This window comes from Rutidosis leptorrhynchoides, chromosome 10, assembly GCF_046630445.1.
Source record: "Rutidosis leptorrhynchoides isolate AG116_Rl617_1_P2 chromosome 10, CSIRO_AGI_Rlap_v1, whole genome shotgun sequence".
Taxonomy (NCBI): domain Eukaryota; kingdom Viridiplantae; phylum Streptophyta; class Magnoliopsida; order Asterales; family Asteraceae; genus Rutidosis; species Rutidosis leptorrhynchoides.
In genome coordinates, this window is record NC_092342.1 from 171,323,714 (window position 1) to 171,349,762 (window position 26,049).

The 26,049-nt window shown below is 34.2% G+C and overlaps 2 protein-coding genes across 2 annotated transcripts; both read left to right on the forward strand.

Moving 5' to 3' along the window:
- The first annotated feature begins 17,644 nt into the window (after window positions 1–17,644).
- On the forward strand, window positions 17,645–18,325 carry LOC139870722 (uncharacterized). The gene has a single exon (XM_071858504.1). It carries the CDS (start codon window positions 17,645–17,647, stop codon window positions 18,323–18,325), a length of 681 nt encoding a protein of 226 aa, XP_071714605.1.
- A 128-nt stretch (window positions 18,326–18,453) lies between these two features.
- LOC139870723 (uncharacterized) lies at window positions 18,454–18,849 on the forward strand. Its single transcript, XM_071858505.1, has one exon. The coding sequence runs from the start codon at window positions 18,454–18,456 to the stop codon at window positions 18,847–18,849; it is 396 nt and encodes a 131-aa protein (XP_071714606.1).
- Window positions 18,850–26,049: the final 7,200 nt, after the last annotated feature.

The window sequence follows — 26,049 nt, forward strand, 5'->3', positions numbered from 1 at the left end:
TCCAACCCCGATGAACTTTATATGTATCGTCAACCCCCGAAGTCCTTAAGTTGTAACAATGACCCGGGAACCTCTAAACCACCAGGTTTTTCTAAACCAATGTGGACAACGACGGCTCGTATTAGGGGAACATCATATATCCCTAGAAACTTGGCAAAACGAACCAAAACCCAACAAGAAGAAACGAGCGAGTCGGAATAAGATAGTTGTATTCGTGTGGTGTAATATATGTAATATAGTGTGCTTATGCTTTATGATATATGTAAAAATTGCTTGTATTAATAGGTATTTTTTTTTATGAATCTAACTCTTGTCTATTTTACAGTTTAAAAACACAAAATGGATAGACAACCCAATATTTTAAGAGACCTACCCGGAGACATGATTGATGAAATCTTGTCTAGAGTCGGCCAGAATTCCTCGGCACAACTATTTAAGGCGAGATCAGTTTGTAAGACATTCGAAGAACGTTCCAAGAATGTCTTGGTTTATAAGAGACTTTCGTTTGAAAGATGGGGGATATCACATTGGGAAACCCATAAGTTACGATGTGTTTACTTTGACGCATATATTGCGGGGAACCCAAATGCTATTTTACGCAACGGGTTAAGAAATTATTTTGACTCAATATATCCGAATATTGGACTTCGTGATTTAGAAAAAGCGGCTAACATGCAACATAAAGAAGCATGTTATGCTTACGGATTAGTAATGTTCGCTTCTCACCAAAGTGAGAACAAGAACATCGGGCTACAACTATTAAACAAAACGTTTCCACAAGTGACGGAGTCGGTAATTGGGGTAAGAAATGAGGTTTTTAGATTATTACGGGACTGTTGGACATTACGTAACCCTCGTCCCTTTGATGACGTTACAACACGCTGTCTTATCAACGGCCATAACGGTTATGTTGCACAAGACCAAGGATGGGAAGTAGTCCTAGTAAAACCAGAATGCATGACTTGTTTCTGGACGTATGAATTACGTGTCTTTATTGCCTTTGCCGAACGACTTGTGTACTAGCTAGAATTGTCTTCACAACTATCTTGTATCAAAGTTATTGTGTGCTATATTTCATGCTTTATGTAAAATAAGCGGTATTGTAAGTTTGTAAAATATTGTATAAAAGTTTGAACGCGAAATATTATTACAATCTGTTTCTCATATAGAATTGTAGTAGTTGAATTGTATATTAGCTACTAAGTATGAACTTAACGGGTAGGTACTACCCGAATTTAAACTTATAAAACGCTAATATGAAGAAAAAGCTTTTATAAATGAGTTCATATTATGCTACGAAATACTATTAACTACTCTTAATATTCTGTATGATTGACGTGTTCCATTTAACTATTTTGAAGGAAATGGCACCGACTACTCGACACACCGTGAATATGAATGAAGAGGAATTCCGTACTTTTCTAGCTTCAAACATAGCCGCAGTACAGGCTGCGCTACATACCAACAATAACCTTGGATCTAGCAGTACAGGAAATCGTGTAGGATGCACCTACAAAGAATTCACTGCCTGCAAACCTTTGGAATTTGATGGAACCGAAGGACCGATCGGATTGAAACGGTGGACCGAGAAGGTTGAATCGGTGTTTGCCATAAGTAAGTGTACTGAAGAGGACAAAGTGAAGTACGCTACGCATACCTTCACAGGTTCTGCGTTAACATGGTGGAATACCTATCTAGAGCAAGTGGGACAAGATGATGCGTACGCACTACCGTGGTCAGCATTCAAGCACTTGATGAACGAGAAGTACCGTCCCAGAACCGAGGTCAATAAGCTCAAGACAGAACTTAGAGGGTTACGAACCCAAGGATTTGATATTACCACGTACGAAAGACGATTCACAGAATTGTGCCTATTGTGTCCGGGAGCATTCGAAGATGAGGAAGAGAAGATCGACGCGTTTGTGAAAGGATTACCGGAAAGAATCCAAGAAGATATAAGTTCACACGAGCCCGCCTCCATACAACAGGCATGTAGAATGGCTCACAAACTAGTGAACCAGATTGAAGAAAGAATTAAAGAACAGACTGCTGAAGAGGCCAATGTGAAGCAAGTCAAAAGAAAGTGGGAGGAAAACGGTGATAAGAATCACCAATACAACAACAACAGCAATTACAATAATAATCGCAACAATTATCCCAACAATCGCAACATCAATCGCAACTACAACAAACGGCCTAACAACAACAACAACAACAACAGCAACTACAACAATCATCCCAACAACAATAATAACCGCAACAACAACAACAATCAGAAGCAGCTATGCCAAAGGTGTGAAAAGAATCACTCGGGGTTCTGCACCAAATTTTGCAACAAGTGTAAAAGAAATGGTCATAGCGCGGCGAAGTGTGAGGTCTACGGACCAGGGGTTAATAGAACGAAAGGAACAAATGGTGTCGGAACGAGTAATGGCGGAGCAAGTAGTGTCGGAGCAAGTTATGCCAATGTAGTTTGTTATAAATGTGGAAAACCAGGCCACATTATTAGAAATTGCCCGAACCAGGAGAACACGAATGGACAAGGCCGTGGAAGAGTTTTCAATATTAATGCGGTAGAGGCACAGGAAGACCCGGAGCTTGTTACGGGTACGTTTCTTATTGACAATAAATCTGCTTACGTTTTATTTGATTCGGGTGCGGATAGAAGCTATATGAGTAGAGATTTTTGTGCTAAATTAAGTTGTCCATTGACGCCTTTGGATAGTAAATTTTTACTCGAATTAGCAAATGGTAAATTAATTTCAGCAGATAATATATGTCGAAATCGAGAAATTAAACTGGTTAGCGAAACATTTAAGATTGATTTGATACCAGTAGAGTTAGGGAGTTTTGATGTGATAATCGGTATGGACTGGTTGAAAGAAGTGAAAGCGGAGATCGTTTGTTACAAAAATGCAATTCGCATTATACGAGAAAAAGGAAAACCCTTAATGGTGTACGGAGAAAAGGGCAACACGAAGCTACATCTTATTAGTAATTTGAAGGCACAAAAACTAATAAGAAAAGGTTGCTATGCTGTTCTAGCACACGTCGAGAAAGTACAAACTGAAGAAAAGAGCATCAATGATGTTCCCATTGCAAAAGAATTTCCCGATGTATTTCCGAAAGAATTACCGGGATTACCCCCACATCGATCCGTTGAATTTCAAATAGATCTTGTACCAGGAGCTGCACCAATAGCTCGTGCTCCTTACAGACTCGCACCCAGCGAGATGAAAGAACTGCAAAGCCAATTACAAGAACTTTTAGAGCGTGGTTTCATTCGACCAAGCACATCACCGTGGGGAGCTCCTGTTTTGTTTGTCAAGAAGAAAGATGGTACATTCAGGTTGTGTATCGACTACCGAGAGTTGAACAAACTTACCATCAAGAACCGCTACCCACTACCGAGAATCGACGACTTATTTGATCAACTACAAGGCTCGTCTGTTTATTCAAAGATTGACTTACGTTCCGGGTATCATCAAATGCGGGTGAAAGAAGATGATATTCCAAAGACTGCTTTCAGAACACGTTACGGTCATTACGAGTTTATGGTCATGCCGTTTGGTTTAACTAATGCACCAGCTGTGTTCATGGACCTTATGAACCGAGTGTGTGGACCATACCTTGACAAGTTTGTCATTGTTTTCATTGATGACATACTTATTTACTCAAAGAATGACCAAGAACACGGTGAACATTTGAGAAAGGTGTTAGAAGTATTGAGGAAGGAAGAATTGTACGCTAAGTTTTCAAAGTGTGCATTTTGGTTGGAAGAAGTTCAATTCCTCGGTCACATAGTGAACAAAGAAGGTATTAAGGTGGATCCGGCAAAGATAGAAACTGTTGAAAAGTGGGAAACCCCGAAAACTCCGAAACACATACGCCAGTTTTTAGGACTAGCTGGTTACTACAGAAGGTTCATCCAAGACTTTTCCAGAATAGCAAAACCCTTGACTGCATTAACGCATAAAGGGAAGAAATTTGAATGGAATGATGAACAAGAGAAAGCGTTTCAGTTATTGAAGAAAAAGCTAACTACGGCACCTATATTGTCATTGCCTGAAGGGAATGATGATTTTGTGATTTATTGTGATGCATCAAAGCAAGGTCTCGGTTGTGTATTAATGCAACGAACGAAGGTGATTGCTTATGCGTCTAGACAATTGAAGATTCACGAACAAAATTATACGACGCATGATTTGGAATTAGGCGCGGTTGTTTTTGCATTAAAGACTTGGAGGCATTACTTATATGGGGTCAAAAGTATTATATATACCGACCACAAAAGTCTTCAACACATATTTAATCAGAAACAACTGAATATGAGGCAGCGTAGGTGGATTGAATTATTGAATGATTACGACTTTGAGATTCGTTACCACCCGGGGAAGGCAAATGTGGTAGCCGATGCCTTGAGCAGGAAGGACAGAGAACCCATTCGAGTAAAATCTATGAATATAATGATTCATAATAACATTACTACTCAAATAAAGGAGGCGCAACAAGGAGTTTTAAAAGAGGGAAATTTAAAGGATGAAATACCCAAAGGATCGGAGAAGCATCTTAATATTCGGGAAGACGGAACCCGATATAGGGCTGAAAGGATTTGGGTACCAAAATTTGGAGATATGAGAGAAATGGTACTTAGAGAAGCTCATAAAACCAGATACTCAATACATCCTGGAACGGGGAAGATGTACAAGGATCTCAAGAAACATTTTTGGTGGCCGGGTATGAAAGCCGATGTTGCTAAATACGTAGGAGAATGTTTGACGTGTTCTAAAGTCAAAGCTGAGCATCAGAAACCATCAGGTCTACTTCAACAACCCGAAATCCCAGAATGGAAATGGGAAAACATTACCATGGATTTCATCACTAAATTGCCAAGGACTGCAAGTGGTTTTGATACTATTTGGGTAATAGTTGATCGTCTCACCAAATCAGCACACTTCCTGCCAATAAGAGAAGATGACAAGATGGAGAAGTTAGCACGACTGTATTTGAAGGAAGTCATCTCCAGACATGGAATACCAATCTCTATTATCTCTGATAGGGATGGCAGATTTATTTCAAGATTCTGGCAGACATTACAGCAAGCATTAGGAACTCGTCTGGACATGAGTACTGCCTATCATCCACAAACTGATGGGCAGAGCGAAAGGACGATACAAACGCTTGAAGACATGCTACGAGCATGTGTTATTGATTTCGGAAACAGTTGGGATCGACATCTACCGTTAGCAGAATTTTCCTACAACAACAGCTACCATTCAAGCATTGAGATGGCGCCGTTTGAAGCACTTTATGGTAGAAAGTGCAGGTCTCCGATTTGTTGGAGTGAAGTGGGGGATAGACAGATTACGGGTCCGGAGATTATACAAGAAACTACCGAGAAGATCATCCAAATTCAACAACGGTTGAAAACCGCCCAAAGTCGACAAAAGAGCTACGCTGACATTAAAAGAAAAGATATAGAATTTGAAATTGGAGAGATGGTCATGCTTAAAGTTTCACCTTGGAAAGGCGTTGTTCGATTTGGTAAACGAGGGAAATTAAATCCAAGGTATATTGGACCATTCAAGATTATTGATCGTGTCGGACCAGTAGCTTACCGACTTGAGTTACCTCAACAACTCGCGGCTGTACATAACACTTTCCACGTCTCGAATTTGAAGAAATGTTTTGCTAAAGAAGATCTCACTATTCCGTTAGATGAAATCCAAATCAACGAAAAACTTCAATTCATCGAAGAACCCGTCGAAATAATGGATCGTGAGGTTAAAAGACTTAAGCAAAACAAGATACCAATTGTTAAGGTTCGATGGAATGCTCGTAGAGGACCCGAGTTCACCTGGGAGCGTGAAGATCAGATGAAGAAGAAATACCCGCATCTATTTCCAGAAGATTCGTCAACACCTTCAACAGCTTAAAATTTCGGGACGAAATTTATTTAACGGGTAGGTACTGTAGTGACCCGAACTTTTCCATGTTTATATATATTAATTGAGATTGATATTTACATGATTAAATGTTTCCAACATGTTAAGCAATCAAACTTGTTAAGACTTGATTAATTGAAATAGGTTTCATATAGACAATTGACCACCCAAGTTGACCGGTGATTCACGAACGTTAAAACTTGTAAAAACTATATGATGACATATATATGGTTATATATATAGTTAACATGATATTATGATATGTAAACATATCATTAAGTATATTAACAATGAACTACATATGTAAAAACAAGACTACTAACTTAATGATTTTGAAACGAGACATATATGTAACGATTATCGTTGTAACGACATTTAATGTATATATATCATATTAAGAGATATTCGTACATCATAATATCATGATAATATAATAATTTAAAATCTCTTTTGATATTATAAACATTGGGTTAACAACATTTAACAAGATCGTTAACCTAAAGGTTTCAAAACAACATTTACATGTAACGACTAACGATGACTTAACGACTCAGTTAAAATGTATATACATGTAGTGTTTTAATATGTATTCATACACTTTTGAAAGACTTCAAGACACTTATCAAAATACTTCTACTTAACAAAAATGCTTACAATTACATCCTCGTTCAGTTTCATCAACAATTCTACTCGTATGCACCCGTATTCGTACTCGTACAATACACAGCTTTTAGATGTATGTACTATTGGTATATACACTCCAATGATCAGCTCTTAGCAGCCCATGTGAGTCACCTAACACATGTGGGAACCATCATTTGGCAACTAGCATGAAATATCTCATAAAATTACAAAAATATGAGTAATCATTCATGACTTATTTACATGAAAACAAAATTACATATCCTTTATATCTAATCCATACACCAACGACCAAAAACACCTACAAACACTTTCATTCTTCAATTTTCTTCATCTAATTGATCTCTCTCAAGTTCTATCTTCAAGTTCTAAGTGTTCTTCATAAATTTCAAAAGTTCTAGTTACATAAAATCAAGAATACTTTCAAGATTGCTAGCTCACTTCCAATCTTGTAAGGTGATCATCCAACCTCAAGAAATCTTTGTTTCTTACAGTAGGTTATCATTCTAATACAAGGTAATAATCATATTCAAACTTTGGTTCAATTTCTATAACTATAACAATCTTATTTCAAGTGATGATCTTACTTGAACTTGTTTTCGTGTCATGATTTTGCTTCAAGAACTTTGAGCCATCCAAGGATCCATTGAAGCTAGATCCATTTTTCTCTTTTCCAGTAGGTTCATCCAAGGAACTTAAGGTAGTAATGATGTTCATAACATCATTCGATTCATACATATAAAGCTATCTTATTCGAAGGTTTAAACTTGTAATCACTAGAACATAGTTTAGTTAATTCTAAACTTGTTCGCAAACAAAAGTTAATCCTTCTAACTTGACTTTTAAAATCAACTAAACACATGTTCTATATCTATATGATATGCTAACTTAATGATTTAAAACCTGGAAACACGAAAAACACCGTAAAACCGGATTTACGCCGTCGTAGTAACACCGCGGGCTGTTTTGGGTTAGTTAATTAAAAACTATGATAAACTTTGATTTAAAAGTTGTTATTCTGAGAAAATGATTTTTATTATGAACATGAAACTATATCCAAAAATTATGGTTAAACTCAAAGTGGAAGTATGTTTTCTAAAATGGTCATCTAGACGTCGTTCTTTCGACTGAAATGACTACCTTTACAAAAACGACTTGTAACTTATTTTTCCGACTATAAACCTATACTTTTTCTGTTTAGATTCATAAAATAGAGTTCAATATGAAACCATAGCAATTTGATTCACTCAAAACGGATTTAAAATGAAGAAGTTATGGGTAAAACAAGATTGGATAATTTTTCTCATTTTAGCTACGTGAAAATTGGTAACAAATCTATTCCAACCATAACTTAATCAACTTGTATTGTATATTATGTAATCTTGAGATACCATAGACACGTATACAATGTTTCGACCTATCATGTCGACACATCTATATATATTTCGGAACAACCATAGACACTCTATATGTGAATGTTGGAGTTAGCTATACAGGGTTGAGGTTGATTCCAAAATATATATAGTTTGAGTTGTGATCAATACTGAGATACGTATACACTGGGTCGTGGATTGATTCAAGATAATATTTATCGATTTATTTCTGTACATCTAACTGTGGACAACTAGTTGTAGGTTACTAACGAGGACAGCTGACTTAATAAACTTAAAACATCAAAATATATTAAAAGTGTTGTAAATATATTTTGAACATACTTTGATATATATGTATATATTGTTATAGGTTCGTGAATCAACCAGTGGCCAAGTCTTACTTCCCGACGAAGTAAAAATCTGTGAAAGTGAGTTATAGTCCCACTTTTAAAATCTAATATTTTTGGGATGAGAATACATGCAGGTTTTATAAATGATTTACAAAATAGACACAAGTACGTGAAACTACATTCTATGGTTGAATTATCGAAATCGAATATGCCCCTTTTTATTAAGTCTGGTAATCTAAGAATTAGGGAACAGACACCCTAATTGACGCGAATCCTAAAGATAGATCTATTGGGCCTAACAAACCCCATCCAAAGTACCGGATGCTTTAGTACTTCGAAATTTATATCATATCCGAAGGGTGTCCCGGAATGATGGGGATATTCTTATATATGCATCTTGTTATTGTCGGTTACCAGGTGTTCACCATATGAATGATTTTTATCTCTATGTATGGGATGTGTATTGAAATATGAAATCTTGTGGTCTATTGTTACGATTTGATATATATAGGTTAAACCTATAACTCACCAACATTTTTGTTGACGTTTAAAGCATGTTTATTCTCAGGTGAATATTAAGAGCTTCCGCTGTTGCATACTAAAATAAGGACAAGATTTGGAGTCCATGTTTGTATGATATTGTGTAAAAACTGCATTCAAGAAACTGATTTCGATGTAACATATTTGTATTGTAAACCATTATGTAATGGTCGTGTGTAAACAGGATATTTTAGATTATCATTATTTGATAATCTACGTAAAGCTTTTTAAACCTTTATTTATGAAATAAAGGTTATGGTTTGTTTTAAAAATGAATGCAGTCTTTGAAAAACGTCTCATATAGAGGTCAAAACCTCGCAACGAAATCAATTAATATGGAACGTTTTTAATCAATAAGAACGGGACATTTCATATGATACCACATCGGGATTGCGGCGTGAAATGTGGATTTAATTCGAGTTGTACGACACTACATTTTACGTGACGGGTGGTTTTAAGTCGAGGCGTACGACACCACCTAGGGGATAGTGATACAAGGCGTATGTATACTACATTGTGAGTACCATTTCCTTGTTTATGTTATGGTGTAAATCCAGTGTAGATAACACCATAGCATGTGTATGGTCGACCATGGTCGCCTGATTGTAGTAGTAGCATATTATATCGTGACTATATGTTTTTGGTGATGCTAGCTTGTTGTGATTTAAGGATATCTAGTTATGCTTGTGATTGCATAATTATTGAATTGCAAGCATGTAAGCGATATTTGTGTAAGTATTTGCAAGTAAGTAGATTATATATGTGATGTGTCAAAAGTGTGTGCAGCAGTGCTTAATTTGCCTTTCAACTTTTAAATTTATAAATCATTTATTTTACTTTTAACACACTAACGAGCAACAAAACTCGGTCAGATGTAGTGTTTTAGGTTATCGTCAAGAGAGCGTGGAAGCAGATAAGAGTTTTTTTTACTATATTGCTTAGCTCTTATTAAAGAACTAAAGATAGATTTTTATGTGTTTTTAAAGTTGTAGATTCTTATCTCTTAGGAAAGAGACGATTGAAGATAGGTTTTCAATGAACAAAATACTGAAATATAAAGCAAGAAATAAAGATTTAAGATAAGCAATTATAAATAAAAGCAGTTACATGAATGAACAACTTGTACGGGAATCATATTAGGAAAGTTTCATGACTTATATTAACACAAGGTAAAATAATAATCATAGACGAATTATTATTCCTAAACAGGTTAAGACAAGTGTTGCATATCATTCAATAGGTAGGACTTATATCATATGCTAGACACGTGATGTGCATGACTAACATCTCAATTTTTAGTATTCAATTCAATTACATAATACATATTAACCTTATGATGCGGATCAACATGCAAATAGACTGACAAAATATATAAGCTATTAAACATCAAGTAGATCAACTCAAGTTACTAGCTGAAAGTCAATTATTACTCTGTTCTCATGCAATCATTAATTAAAAACATCCAAACGGAGGATCTTTGACTAAGCCTAACAATATTAAACTTCATTATATAAGCGTAATTCAACTTCAACAGATTTATCACTATTATGTTGTTTAACTTATTTGCATGCAATCCAATTTAACAAGTTTGATTGACTATATCTAAATAAGTAGCATAAATCGAATAATACATCATTGGATTAAGTACTAATCAATCCTAAAATTATGTTATCTAATCATTAAGCATGTCAAACAAGCATATGAAAACAAAACAGTTTAATAATCATCACAGAAACTTGACCATACAAATCTGGAAAAGAACCAGAAACTATATGGATATAAGCACGAAGTCGGCGGCTTTTTTCCAATTAAGTCGGCGGCTTTGACTGATGAAGCCGGTGGATTCATCTGATTCCCAGACAAAGTTTAGTTTTCGTCCACTTAACCACTATGACCTTTTAGTTCATAGTGGAAGATGAACAGAAGTAATTAACAATAAATAAAGACATAATAAAAGTAGATGCAATAGATTAAAAGAACAAGTACCTTAATAAAGTGATTAAAGAAGAAGAAATTGAATTAACTTGCATAAAACTTGAATCCAATGCTAAATAGCAACTTTACATTGAAAATAAACCCTAACTAAACCCTAAACTAAAGAAACTCATAACTACAGAGAGATGTAATGAAAAGGTACATTGAAAACTATAAAGTTTGGCCAGTATTTATAGACCTCGAAATCCGTGCCAAGTCGGCGTCTTCGTACGAAGCTCCCCGGCTTCCCTTGACGGCGACTTTTTCTCCACTCAAAACTTGATCGTTATGCTCAAGAAAATGCATTTTAGGTCCAAGCTAGCGGCTTCGGATGTCAAGCAGGCAGCTTCACTTCAGATTTGAGCTTGGAGGCCAAGAAAAATGTGCCCGGTAAAATGTTCACGTTTTGACCTGAAGCCGGCAGCTTCCTTGGCCAAGCCAGTGGCTTCCTTTAACCAAGCCAGTGGCTTCCTCCATTATATTGTAGATTTTTGTTATGCGGTCGTTTTGACAGGTGGCTCGTCGAAAACGGATTCCGAATGCTCAAGATATGGCCAAAATGGTGACATCACGCAAATTTTTAGCATTTCTTCAATACTTAGCTCATTTTTCCTATCTTTTTGTCCTGTTATAACACATTAATCAAACAAAACATTAAAAATACATTTTTATTGATTTTATCCATTTTTGTATGTTAAAGTACTTAAAATGACTTTAGAATGCCAAAATAACTCTTCAAAATGTATTCAAATACTTGTATAATTTAGGAGTTATCAAATTTCCCCACACTTAAGCTTTTGCTTGTCCTCAAGAAAATAAATATTTAATCATTTAAAAGTATACTCCCTTAGGCATTTTTATCAAACATAGTATTTAATGAGATGTATTAACAATACTTTAGTTACTTTTGTGTTTTTAACCGAAAATTATCTTCAAAAGCTTTTGAAAGATTAACACTTATTTATGAATTTTACCTAGGTAATGTATCATTAGAAATATTAAATGGGTAGTTTATATCGTAATTTGGTTTATCAGGGTGGTCATGACACGGATAAAATTGGTTTAAAAGCGGAAACAAAATGCAAAGTCAAAAAGATTTCTAATCGTTAAAGTTTAGTTATTATTATAAGAACAGTCTGAACCCGAACAAGGAGTACAAGTGGTCCTAATGTTCATTAATCCAAGTTTATACAACAATTGGTCATCATTGGACTCTTTTATTTTCTAACTAGAGCTTTTATAAGTGCGTGGTTCTCATTGGAACTCTTTTTCTCTTACTCTCATCACTCTCATTGCCCTTCATTGGGCTCTTTTGCTTTTCATTTCTTTTGCTTTCATGCTTAGCATTCAGCTTTACATTTGGCAATTTTTTCTAAGTTGGCTCTCATTGTGTCTCTTTTGTTGCCTCAGTGGTCCATGTTTATTATGCTATATGGTAGTGGCTATAACTTTGCAATAATTTCACAATATTTGGCGTTTACTTCCTATCTTAAACAAGTAGTTCGATCTCGAAGTTGAGAGTAGTTCTATTAGCTTTAAGATTAGATTAATGAAAAGACATAAGTTTGACTAAGAATTTATACTTCCAAAAATATAGGGTTAGGAATGGGAATTTGGTTTCATACGGGTTATTCCTAAAAAGGTTAAGGTTTCTAATGGTAACTAATTAGAATTTTGTTAGCACTCTATGTATTTGGATATGTATTCAAGTGCTAACGACCTGGGTACTGGCTTAAATTGATTTTAAAACAAAAGGGTAACAAAAAATAAAATCCTAGATATTTCTTTATCATTTACATTACCTTGATTTTATGTGTTTTTTTATTCCATCTAAAAATTTAAAAATTTCACTATATAGGGAGTTAGAAACTAGTTACTTTAAAAGGTAAAAATTATCCATCTTCTATTAGGGAAAGTAAACCTCGCAATCTGATTGGTTCACGTGGCAGCTCCCCTCTCATAAAATTACTGTTCACGCTATTGGTTTTTTTTTCCATTATGTGTTTCACGTTTTTTATTTAATTTCCTTTTTTATTTTATTTTATTTTAAATTACGGTTGAGTGGAAGCCGGTTGAGTCTCAAAAGGCAGAAACATTACGCGACCAACTATTGGTCATCCTCTCCTCTTCCCCTGTTCGTCCTTCACCACCCACCTTGACCTGCTCCCTTCTCCCACACCTTTAACCTCACCCTGCTCCTTCCTCCCTTATCCTCTTGCTTTATAGCTTTTTGATTTGATTTCCCATTAATTAATTAACTCTTCATACTTGCTCCAGACCAATTCCTTTCCGTGCTTACAGAAAATCTATCGGCTACAGAAATTACAGGTTCGTTGTTTTGTTGTTAATCTATTTAATTAATTTATGTTGTTTGCTTGCTATTATTGTCTGTGGTTTTCGAATCGTTCTTACGTTGTTCAGGCTGTTCACCATTCCCAGCCCTGCTAATTTTTTGGCTTTTCATTGTTTGGTAATTTCCGTTATGAGGAGTTCTCGAAAAAGGAAAAAACACTCAGCCAATTCGAATGTAGTTGGTGGTGCTGTGTTAGAAAGTGTTGGACCTTCAGACCTACAGGTTGTTTCCGATAAACAATCTAAGAAAAGGGCTTCTCTACGTAAGGCACATGCCAGTGCTTCGGCTTCTTCTCATGGTATGATATTGTTTTTTATTCTAATTTGTTGTCACTGAAATTATTTTTTACAAGTTTTAATAGATATCTGTTTGTGCAGTTTCTGTTAGCTTTTCCCTTCATGCTCAGTTGATACCCATATATACTATCTATGCACCTTTTGATGTGTCAGGTAAATTGAGTTTCTAACTATATGTATGCTGTTTTAGTGTAAGCTGCACTATCTTTGGCTTATGTTGTCTTTTGTTTCTATGTTATTCTTCTGTAACTTTCACTATCGGTGGATTATGTTGTCTTTTGTTTCTTTTTGCTTTTCATATATGTATGTTGTCTTTCATATCTGCATGTTGTCTTTTATATGTGTATGGTTGTTGAGTGCAAGAGCTACTAGAATTAGAATCTTTAGACATTTACTAGCCTAAAAATTCCCTATGCCTCATGTTTTGTGTTATTTGTTTGCTGTTTTTGTGTTTCATTTAATTGTGTCAATTTTAGCTTTTTTTCTTTTGTAAACTACCGATTTGAGGCTGCAATGTGTATTTGTTTTTTTGTTGTAGTTGTTGAGTGCAAGAGGCACTTGAATTCGAATCTTTAGATATTTACTAGCGTGAAAATTCCATGTGATGTGATTGAATTACCTGCACTTGGCCAGTTCTAGAAAACAATTTTATTTTAATGGCGGTTATCGTTGTTGACTTTGCGAGTTATTAATTTTGTCAACTCTGTTTTTTTTCTTTTGTAAACTACCAATTTGAGGTTGCAATGTGTATTTGTTTTTTTGTTGTGGTTGTTGAGTGCAAGAGGCACTAGAATTGGAATCTTTGGATATTTACTAGCCTGAAAATTCAATGTACTCTGAGTGGATTACCTGCACTTGGTCAGTTCTAGAAAATAGTTAATTTTAATGGTGGTTATCGTTGTTGATTGTGCGGGTGATTTGCCTGTTTTCATGTGTGTTTATATATTATTCTATATGCTCTTTGACAATTGCCTTGTTTTCATGCAGGCGTATCTAGTTACATCGTGATTCAGGGGACTGCACGTTCGTTTGCATGCAGTGCGGGGCTTTGTTCTGGCACGCTGAACATGTTAAGTCATATTTCAGAGACAAACAGCCTCATTATCATCACTGCTGTGAAAATGGCCGCGTCTATTTACCACGCTATGAGGATCCTCCTGCAGAATTTAAGCGTTTGTTAGAAATTCCTGCTTTCGTTGATAATGTTCGTGCCTACAACCAAATGTTCAGCATGACGTCCTTTGGGGCTTGTATCGATGAAACTCTTAACGACGGACGTTCTCCTTATGTTTTCAAAATCTCTGGCCAGATTTATCATTGGCTCGGTAGTTTGTGTCCTGAACAGGGGAGGCCCCCCAGGTTTCTGCAGCTTTACATTTATGATACGGATCACGAAGTTGAAAATTGAATGGGGCATTTTAGGGGCCGTGATTTAGGACGGCTTTCTGAAGTAGTTGTTACTCAGTTGGTGAAGTTACTTGATTCAAATAATGCACTAGTCAAGTTGTTTCGCACCGTGAGGGATAAGTGTACTGGCAGCGAGGTACCTACTTTCAAGGTTTGCTTTTATAGTTTGAGCGGGTCAAGCCAAATGCACTGCCTACTTCGGATGCAATAGGCGCTATTGTTTATGACACTAGCCCACAAACTATTTCTGATTACGACGTGATAATCGAGCCTCGGTCTCAGCTTCCAAGGTGAGTTAATAAGCTGCATCCGTTATATATGTCACTTCAATTCCCGCTGATGTTCTTTTTCGGTGAACCCGGTTTTCACCCGGATCTAAAGCTGTGCGCAGCCTCGGGTTCGCAGGGAGCCCGTGTTAGAAAAATGTCGATGAACATGTTTTACAGCTACCAGATTCATGATAGGCTTCAGAGTTACAATCTGATTTTGAGATTGGGTCGTCTATTTCAGTAGTATGTGGTGACGGCATATTGCAGCATCGAGCTCGACCGAATGGACTACATCAGAAACAAGCAGAACGATATACGGGCTGAGTACCTTTCAGGGTTGTATGACGCTATCGATAGAGGTGAAAAAACTGGTTCCGATGTCGGTAGCATGACGATTCTTCCCACTCCGTTCACTGGTGGCCCACGTTATATGTACAGTCATTATCTCCATGCTCTGGCAATTTTACGCGTTTTTGGAAACCCGACATTTTTTGTAACTTTCACGTGTAATGCAAAGTGGCCTGAAATTGCTCGGTACCTGAAGCCTTTTCCTCACTTATCGCCTTCAGACTGAGCCGATATAGTCGCTCGTGTGTTCCACATGAAGGTCAATGAGTTTATAAACTTTTAAAGGACGAGCGTCCTCTTGGCCATGTTTGCGGAGGTACTATTGCACACCCAGAATTGCAATTTCCTCTTTCCTTCATGAATATTACATGTTTTGTTGTTGCCAATTCACTGACACTATTCTCTTTGCGTCTTGCAGTTTTGTATACGATTGAATTTCAGAAAAGAGGGCTGCCACATTGTCACACTTTAGTTTGGGTTCACTCCTTGATTTCTGCAGCTATCAGGGACAATTTAGACGACTACATAAGTGCAGAACTGCCTGACCCCAGAATTGATTTTCCTGGTTATGCAGTCATATCTGTAACTATGATGCATGGCCTATGTGGCCTTGCCAATAAGCGGGCATCATGCAATCAAAAATTTTCATCTTCAAAAAAGTTCCCGAAGAAATACATTGACAAGACGTACTTTGATGACAACGGTCGTGCTCACTACCGGAGGCGTAATATCGGTATATATACATCGCGTGCCGGTGTCCACCTCGATAACATCTACGTTATTCCTTACAATAGGATACTATGTATGACTTTTCAGGCCCACATAAACGTTGAATGTTGTGGTACGACGAGTCTCATTAAATACTTGTTCAAGTATATTTCAAAAGGTACCGACCGTGTGGCTGTTCGCATAGCAAAACCCATAGGCAGTGACAGTCGCCAGTCACAGCAGCAGACGCAACCGGTTGATGAAATTTAAAACTTTATAGATGCTCGGTTCATTTGTCCTCACGAAGCCTGTTGGCAGATTTTTAACTTCCCGATTCATCATCGGGAACCTGCTGTCCAGATTCTGGCTGTTCATCTTGAAAATATGCAGTTGGTAAAGTTTCTGAGCAAGCAACCCATGCGTGCTATTGTTGAAAACAACGAAGGCAAAAAAACTACTCTCACTGAGTGGCTTAATTATAATGTATCTTCAGTTAACGGAAGTCACCTTACATATTTGGATTTCCCAACCGAATTTGTTTGGTACGAGTCAAAAAAAAGTTGGCAGCGCAGGGCAAACCTAAAAAACCATCAATTGGCAGGATATCGTATATACATCCCACCTATGGAGAAGCATTTTTTCTAAGGATGCTTTTGTGCCATCGAAAGTGGTGCAAGAGCTTTGCAGATATCAGAACAGTCAACCAGATCCTTCATAATACATACCGGTCTGCGTGTGAAGCAGCTGGGTTACTCGGTGATGATAGAGAGTGGTCAGTGGTACTAGAAGAGGCATCCGTATCTGCCACGTCGTCTCAGTTACGCTCTCTTTTCGCGCACATTTTGTCTTATTGCACTGTTACGAACCCACTTGCTCTATGGGAAAATCACTGGAAACTAATGGGTGATGATATACCGCTTCTTGCAGCTGCCAATTTAAATATGTCCCACTTGTATATAAACGCCGATGACCTACATAACTTTGTCCTGTATGAGGTAGAGATCCTTTTGAACCAGTGTTCGAAATCGATTTCCGATTTCGCATTAACGTCGCTGCCAGCTGACCTACTCGCAGATTTGGCCAATCGTCTTATCATGGAGGAGAGAAACTATGATCGTGCAGTTTTAAACGCCGAACGCCTAGAACTCGAACGTCAAATGAATTCGAAGCAAAAGCAAATTTACGATCTTATAACAAGCGCTTTGTTGAATGAATAAACTGAACATGTATATGTATACGGGCACGGCGGCACCGGGAAGACATTCTTATGGAAAGCCATAATCACAGCACTGAGATCTAGAGGTAAGATAGTTCTTGCTGTTGCATCATCTGGCATTGCATCTCTACTTCTACCTTCGGGAAGAACCGTACATTCTCGATTCAAACTACCGCTGGTCATAACTGATGAATCGATGTGCATCGTCAAGAAAAATACGCAGATGGTGACATTACTGCATAACACAGACCTTATTGTATGGGATGAGGCGCCAATGAATGATAAGCGCTGTTTCGAAGCTCTTGATAGGAGTCTTCGAGATATTTTAGGAAACACTGAAGAATATTTTGGTGGTAAGTCCGTGATACTTGGTGGTGACTTTAAACAAACGTTACCTATTCAGACAAAAGGAGGGAAATCAGCTATCCTTGGTGCTTGTATTACAATTTCACATTTGTGGCAGCAATTCAAGGTTTTCATACTTGCAGAAAACATGCGACTACTTAGGCCAGGGCTGACACCATCAATGAGGGTGAAGAACGCAGAATTTTTGAAGTGGTTGTTGAGGGTAGGAAATGGTGAAATTGGTGTGCCTGACACAGAAGACCCGTTGAATAGTCATTGGGTACAAATCCCTGATCAGTTCTGTATTCTTAATGACGAAAATGGATTGGCAAATCTGATTTCTTTTATATACCCTCGTGAATCGTTGCAAAATCCATCCGCAGTTGACCTGCAGCAAAAAGCAATTTTCTGTCCCAAGAACGACGCTGCCGATACGATAAACAGCTTAATCGTCGATATGGTAGATGGTACAGTTACAACTTACTGCAGCTACGACACTGTAACTCCACATGGAAATGACGTGGTGAGGCAGAGTTGCTCTACCCTGCAGAATATCTAAATACGCTGAACTACCCTGGGTTGCCACTGCATGAGCTGCATTTAAAAAAGGGTGCACCCGCCATTCTGCTTCACAACATTACTATAGCAGGTGGGCTTTGTAATGGCACCCGAATGATAATTACGCAGATGTTAGCTAAGTCAGTGGAAGCCGAAATTATTACGGGCACCCGCGTCGGTGAGAAGGTCTTTTTCCCAAGAATGAGCATTATCCACAAGGAACCAATGTTGCCGTTCATTCTGAAGAGACAACAATTCCCGTTAAAAATCTCATACGCGATAACTATAAACAATAGCCAGGGTCAATCACTCAACCAAATTGGAGTTTATCTACCAAAACCTCTATTCGATCACGGGCAGCTCTATGTTGCGCTGTCGAGAGCTACATCACCGGGCAGTTTGAAACTGCTAATTAAAAAACACGAAGACCACGGGCCTAACGTAACCAAAAATATTGTCTACACAGATTTTTTATTCGCAATTACCGAGTTCGAGGCACCACCACCTGCCCGTTCCACCTGCTAAAGAAGACCACAACCACTGATGAATTATGTATATAGTTAATATATATTTATATTTAGTACTAATTATTTTTTTCCTTTTGATAGTATGGTACACATAACGGGACTTGGGCAACTAATACCGGGTGATAGAGATAGAACAATTCCAGCGAGAATCTATCGTAAATGGGTGACTTACAGCTATCACAACCAGACTCCAACTGGTTACATGAGATGACCCGTCCTAATCCATAAGGACTAATACAATAACATATGATTACATCGCGAGGTACTTGACCTCTATATGATACATTTTACAAACATTGCATTCGTTTTTTAAAAGACAAACTTTCATTTACATCGAAAGTTGACGGCATGCATACTCTTTCATAATATATCCATCTATAATTGACTTAATAATAATCTTGATGAACTCGACGACTCGAATGCAACGTCTTTTGAAATATGTCATGAATGACTCCAAGTAATATCTCTAAGATGAGCAAATACACAACGGAAGATTTCTTTCATACCTGAGAATAAACATGTTTTAAAGTATCAACCAAAAGGTTGGTGAGTTCATTATTTTAACATAAATAATCATTTTCATCATTTTAATAGACCACAAGAATTTCATTTCCAGTTCTCATAAATATACGTCCCATGCATAGAGACAAAAATCATTAATATGGATTGAACACATGGTAACTGACATTAACAATATGCATATAAGAATATCCCCTATCATTCCGGGAAATCCTTCGGACATGATAAAAACAACATCGAAGTACTAAAGCATCCGGTACTTTGGATGGGGTTCGTCGGGCCCATAGATCTATCTTTAGGATTCGCATCAATTAGTAGATTGGTTTACTAATTCTTAGGTTACCAAGAAAAAAGGGGCATATTCGGCTTCGATCATTCAACCATATAATGTAGTTTTGATTACTTGTGTCTATTTCGTAAAACATTTATAAAAGCAGCGCATGTATTCTCAGTCCCAAAAATATATATTGTAAAAGCATTTAAAAAGGGAGCAAATGAAACTCACCTAATGTATTTTTAGTAAAAATACATATGACAATATTGAACAATGCAGGGTTGGCCTTGGATGCACGAACCTATATCATTTGTATATTTTATTAATACACATAATCGTAGTCGAACATATATATATATATATATATATATATATATATATATATATATATATATATATATATATATATATATATATATATTACAATTTTTGTATTAATAACATATATATCTTTTATTTATTTTGTTAAATGTATTCATTTTAAATGAACATATAGTTAAGTTAAATATGCTTTTATATGATTATCATTTGTTTGTTGGAATTAGTAATTATAATTATACTAAGTTAATAGTTGTAATGGAAAAAAATGATAATGTTGATAATACTTAATATTACTAATAAACTGTTAATATTAATAATTCCAATAGTGATAATAATAATGATAGAATTACAAATTATGATATTACTTATAATTATGACATTACTAATATTAGAAATATTAATGATACTATATAATAATGATAAAAGTTATAATAAGGTTAATAAAAATAATAATGATAATGATTTTAATACTATGTTGTACTATAATAAGAATGATATCAATAATTATAATAATTCTATTAATTTCTTTAAATCATAATCTAATAAAAATTTTAGCTTAATCAGTTCCACAGTAATATTTATATTCAAGATTTCTATAGTTATAATCTTAACAATATCATTAAAACTTTTATATTCATAAATAATCATAATTTTCACGTTTAATTTCTAAACTAGTGACTAAGGTTTCTATAACATCATTTTGTAATCCTAATCATAACAATATTAGTAATACTTATATTGATAGTAATCTTAATAAATTAATAATAACGATAATATTAATAATAATTAGTGATAATACTAATAATGATAATGATTGTAATTATTAGTAATAATAACAATAATTAATATTAATAATGTTGTTCATGATAATAATATTATCTATAATATATAATAATAATACTAATAATAATAATAATAATAACAAAGATAACAATAACAATAACAATAATAATAATGATAATTAGTAATATTAATAACATAATAATAACAATAATAATAATAATAATAATAATAATGATAATGATAATAATAATAATAATAAAAAGTCACATCCTTTGTAGAAACAGCTTAAAAAAAATATAGCCGCTGCCCGGGCTTGAACCCGTGACCTCTCGCACACCCGACACCCCTTATAACCAACTGAGCTAAACCGTTTTTCTGTTATAACACTACTTCCATTTTTTATTTACCCCTAAATTTGTTTACTTGTCTTCTTCCCCACATAGCCATCGACCAGAGATCAAACACAATCAATACAGCTTTTGAATTGGTTTTAGGATTTAAATCAATACAGAAACGATTTAGAGAATAATTAATTTAATAAAAAAATGAAAATAAAATAAAGAAAAAAAAGAAGCTGTGACCGAAAAAAAAATGAGCTCCACCATTGAATTCGAATTTCAAAGCGATTTCTCACCATGATTTCTACATGAACCTGGTCTCAAAACATCTTTAGAAACTTTCTAAGTTATCAATTTTATCTAAAACATCAAAACGAATTCCAATTTTCCTCAAGAACAATTCGGTTGACTTTTTGAAATTTAGGTTTGACTCAAAAAATAGAACTTGATATTGAGAATTGGGTTTTGAAATCTTGCAGAGAGTTTAAGTAAAGAAATTCTAACGAAACTACATTATTAGATTTTTGAAATTTTTTCAAAATTGAAGCTTTAACAAAATCATCCAAGAACAGAGTATAGACAGTGTTCTTCGTATTTTTTTTATTTATAAAATTCAACAAATAAAAGCTTGTTAATGATAATTGAAATTGATAGTTGAATGTGAGGTTGTCTGATATCATTTATCACTGAATTCAATCGTTAATATAAATAGGATTGATGGCCGACAGTTTTATAAATCAGAAACAGGAAGAGAAGAAAAAAATAAGAACATGTTAAAATTTGCTGATTTACTTTGTACCAATCAAGATTTTCGATGTTGATGTAAAACAGAATCTGATATCTTTTTATATATAATACGCATGATCATCTTATTAGTTATTAATACAAATAATTGATATATATATCAGTATAATATATATATGTTTTATATATATCTGTATGTACTTAATATTTTCAGTATTTATATTTCGTATATATATGTATCTATATTTATATATACAACTAATTAATAAATTGTTATAACTATAATACTTTTAATATTATAATTAATAAAAAAATTAATAATAATATAATAGCAATGATATTGATAATAATAGTTATAAAGTTTATATCAATAATATTATAAATGTTAGTAATATTAATTATAACGATGCTTATATATTTTTAATGATAATACTAATATTAGTAATAATATTACTATAATGTCTTATGTATAAAATTCGTATTTATAATTTATATAATTAATTTAATATTAATAGCACTAGTGTTGATATTAACATTAAGGGAAATAACAATTATATCAAATATTCTTAATATGTAAGTATTACATTTTATAGGATATGTATAGGAATCATATATATATATATATATATATATATATATATATATATATATATATATATATATATATATATATATATATATATATACGTTTTAAATATCAAGTTTTTTTACTTAGTTAAATATATTAATTGTATATACTGAAACAAATAACTCAAAGTACAATATTATACATTTAGTATTTTGATAACGTTGGAAAATTATGTTTTGATCCATTTATATACAATATAGTATATATTATTCAAAATACCAAGCTTTAGTTATTCAAAGTTATCTTTCATAAAAACTAAATTACTTATTAGTTCATTAATATATTTAATATAATTATTTACATTTAATATATACAACTATTAATTATTTAATAATTATCTATATAGTAACTTATATCGAGTATTAAATTCTTATATATAAGTTACAATACATATATTATAATAATTATTTATAATAATCATATATTTATATGTAAAATTCATTTTAAATACAACTTAATTACTTTATATCTTATTTTACTTATTTAATTTTAATGTTTAAATTATATTCAGTTTATTATATATACTTACATTTATATATATACATATTTATTTACAAATAATTATTCGTGAATCGTCGGGATTAGTCAAAGGTCAAATGTATACATGAATACAGTTCAAAGTTTTGAAACTTAGTTTAACAGAATTTGCTTATTGTGTCGAAGTAAATAAAGATTAAGTTTAAATTTAGTCGGAAATTCCCGGGTCATCACAGTACCTACCTGTTAAAGAAATTTCGTCTCGAAATTTGAGTAAGTTGGTCATGGCTAACAATAAAAATGATTTCATGACGAATATGAGTTCATAACTAGAGTTTTATCATCGCTAAGTAACTGAATAGAATAATTAAATTACTCGGAGCGTATGAGAGAAGCTATCGCAAAAGATTTGAATAGAGATTTGCCTTAGCTTTTGACGTAGTCAGGGTTGAATTCCGGAATTCAAAAGATTAAAGAAAATCTTGGAAATCTATAAGATCCGATTCTTTGAGATTTAAGGAAATTTGGATCTCTTTAAGTAAATAAAATGATCTGTTCCGATTACTACGTCTGATATTTCCATTATAAATTTACCTTTTCCTTTTCATTAGCTTTCACCACTTCTATACCTTCTTTCTCAACTCATATATCCAAAAGATTATAATAATGCTTAATCCGGTTCTAATCCTTGTTCTCATCCTGACTATCACAACAATCATTCTCCTTTTCCAACTTCCACCGGAGGGATCTATTTTCTTCTATTTCGTACTTGGGGTTATAGTGTTTTTAATTCTCCCGTGTCTTTATGTTGTGATAAACATTGACATACACGGTTTGTAATTTACGTGTTGTTATCGGGCTTTATATCCTCCTTTATATTTCGGAGCTCCATGCTTTCGTTTTCTCTTCCCGACTTTAAATCAAGCGAATAATGATCCAGAATTCATAGATATGAATTTTGAAATGAACATAGTTAATGTTCTAAGAAAGAAATGGTAATAGCACGATCTTGATTCGTCAAATTACCAGAATATCCGGGAAAGATAGAACTATCAAGAAAATATGTTCTTGATATGTTTATATATCAGAAAAAATGTAAAAGTCGTGTAACATGGCACATGATGACGTTATAATCTGTGAATCATCATGTCCCATTTAGAAACTCAGCATGACTTACTGTAATATAATCACGTTGATCAAGTGTCATTATATTATACTAACTCATGCATCAGTTCCCAACATTACTTCAATAACATTCATATTTTAAGCTCGAAAGTTTACAAAATATAGAAACTAACAGTTTCTATATGATGTAACACTGATAGCACGAAGAGATAAATGATTTCAGATAAGAATAGTTATGAAAATATTCTCAGGAATATCGAAGATATTTATGATGATATTTTCAGAATTTCTAAGATCGAAGGTCGATGAAGAAAATCCTTTCGCAAGGATTTAGAATAAATAAGGAGCAAGATATTTGCTAAAAATTTCATCAGAAACAGAATCATCAGAATTCTTTATGTACAAGTTTAGTCCTTGTGATTTGCTCAGAGTCTCCTTCATGGTTTCCTCAGTCCGTTTTTCAGTACCAAATTTCCTTTTGAGCTTTTCCAACGTATCTTTCTTTTTTTATCAAACTTTTGAGTGTTAAAGTCATCTACAGTTTTTGTTGCTTCATTCGGCTTTTTTTTTTCAATATTCAGAGTATTAATTCGCGAACTGGGTGCTTTTCAGAATTTCAGAATGAAAGATCATAGTTCTAAGAGATAAATGTTATATCGATACATATAACTGTTGACGTGGAAACGTTGCGAGACTCACAATTCAGATTTGCTGATTCCCGGTAATTGGTATGGCAATTCTTGTTACAAGATGCGGATGAGTACATGATGAGACTTTAATAGATAAATATAGTGATTTGTTGGAGAGATTTAAGCCAAGGAGCAACGAGCTTGCTGGTACGTCTGCTAGTAATTTAGTGGAATATAAAAGATTCCCCGGTAACAATAAAAGAGCACGCATATATATCAAGATTATAATAAGGTTGTTTCGAACGAAAAGTCGAAGTTGATTTGATGGAGCTGTGACAAAATTAGCTATCTCAAATAGGAGTTGCAAGGTTATTTTCGGTAATAATCACGCCAAAGAAGCTAGCACAGATACGTGTTAAACGTTTACTCAGTTTTCGGGTATTTTCAGGTGCATGACTATATGCATCAATCTTTTCTTCCATAGATGAAAGCGATTGGTTCATCCTCTCGATTGAGGTGTTTTCAAGGATCATGAAAGGTTTGAACGCAGATTGTAATCGTCAAGATACAAATGAGGTTTAAGATGAAGTCAAGTGGCAAACTTGAAGAAATGTTTAGTTTCATATGTTATAATCAATATTTTAATGCATTTTTAATTGTCCAATCTTGATAGTCCACAGTCGATAGTCCACAGTTAACAGTCCAATAATTCATATATAGTTTAATTTATAATATTCAAATTAATTAATACGTATCATGACCGTGTACATGTCTCAGACTCGATCACAACTCAAAGTATATATATTATTATAGAATCAACCTCAACCCTATATAGCGAACTCGATCATTACAGCATATAGAGTGTCTATGGTTATTCCAAATAATATATATATATATATATATATATATATATATATATATATATATATATATATATATATATATATATATATATATATATATATATATATATATATATGCGTCGATATGATATGTCAAAACCTTGTATACGTGTCCCGATATTTAAAATGCGTAAAAATAAATAACAGAAATTAAATGACGATAAATAAAGTGCGTAAAGTAAATAACGGAAATTTAATGACGATAAATAAAATTGTGAGAATGTAAATTACGATAATTAAATTGCGATAAATAAAATGTAATCAGTTAGCTAGGAACAATTAGCTAAGAACAGTTAGCGTGAATTCTCAACAAAATTCTTCATAGTTAATTTGTTTGTTTCTAACAAATTTTATTTAGTCAAATGTCTTCTTCATTATGCCACTTGTTGGATTCTGATAAATCAAAATCCAAATATGAAATTGGATGAATATGGTTATTATGTGGTGAACGGATTTGT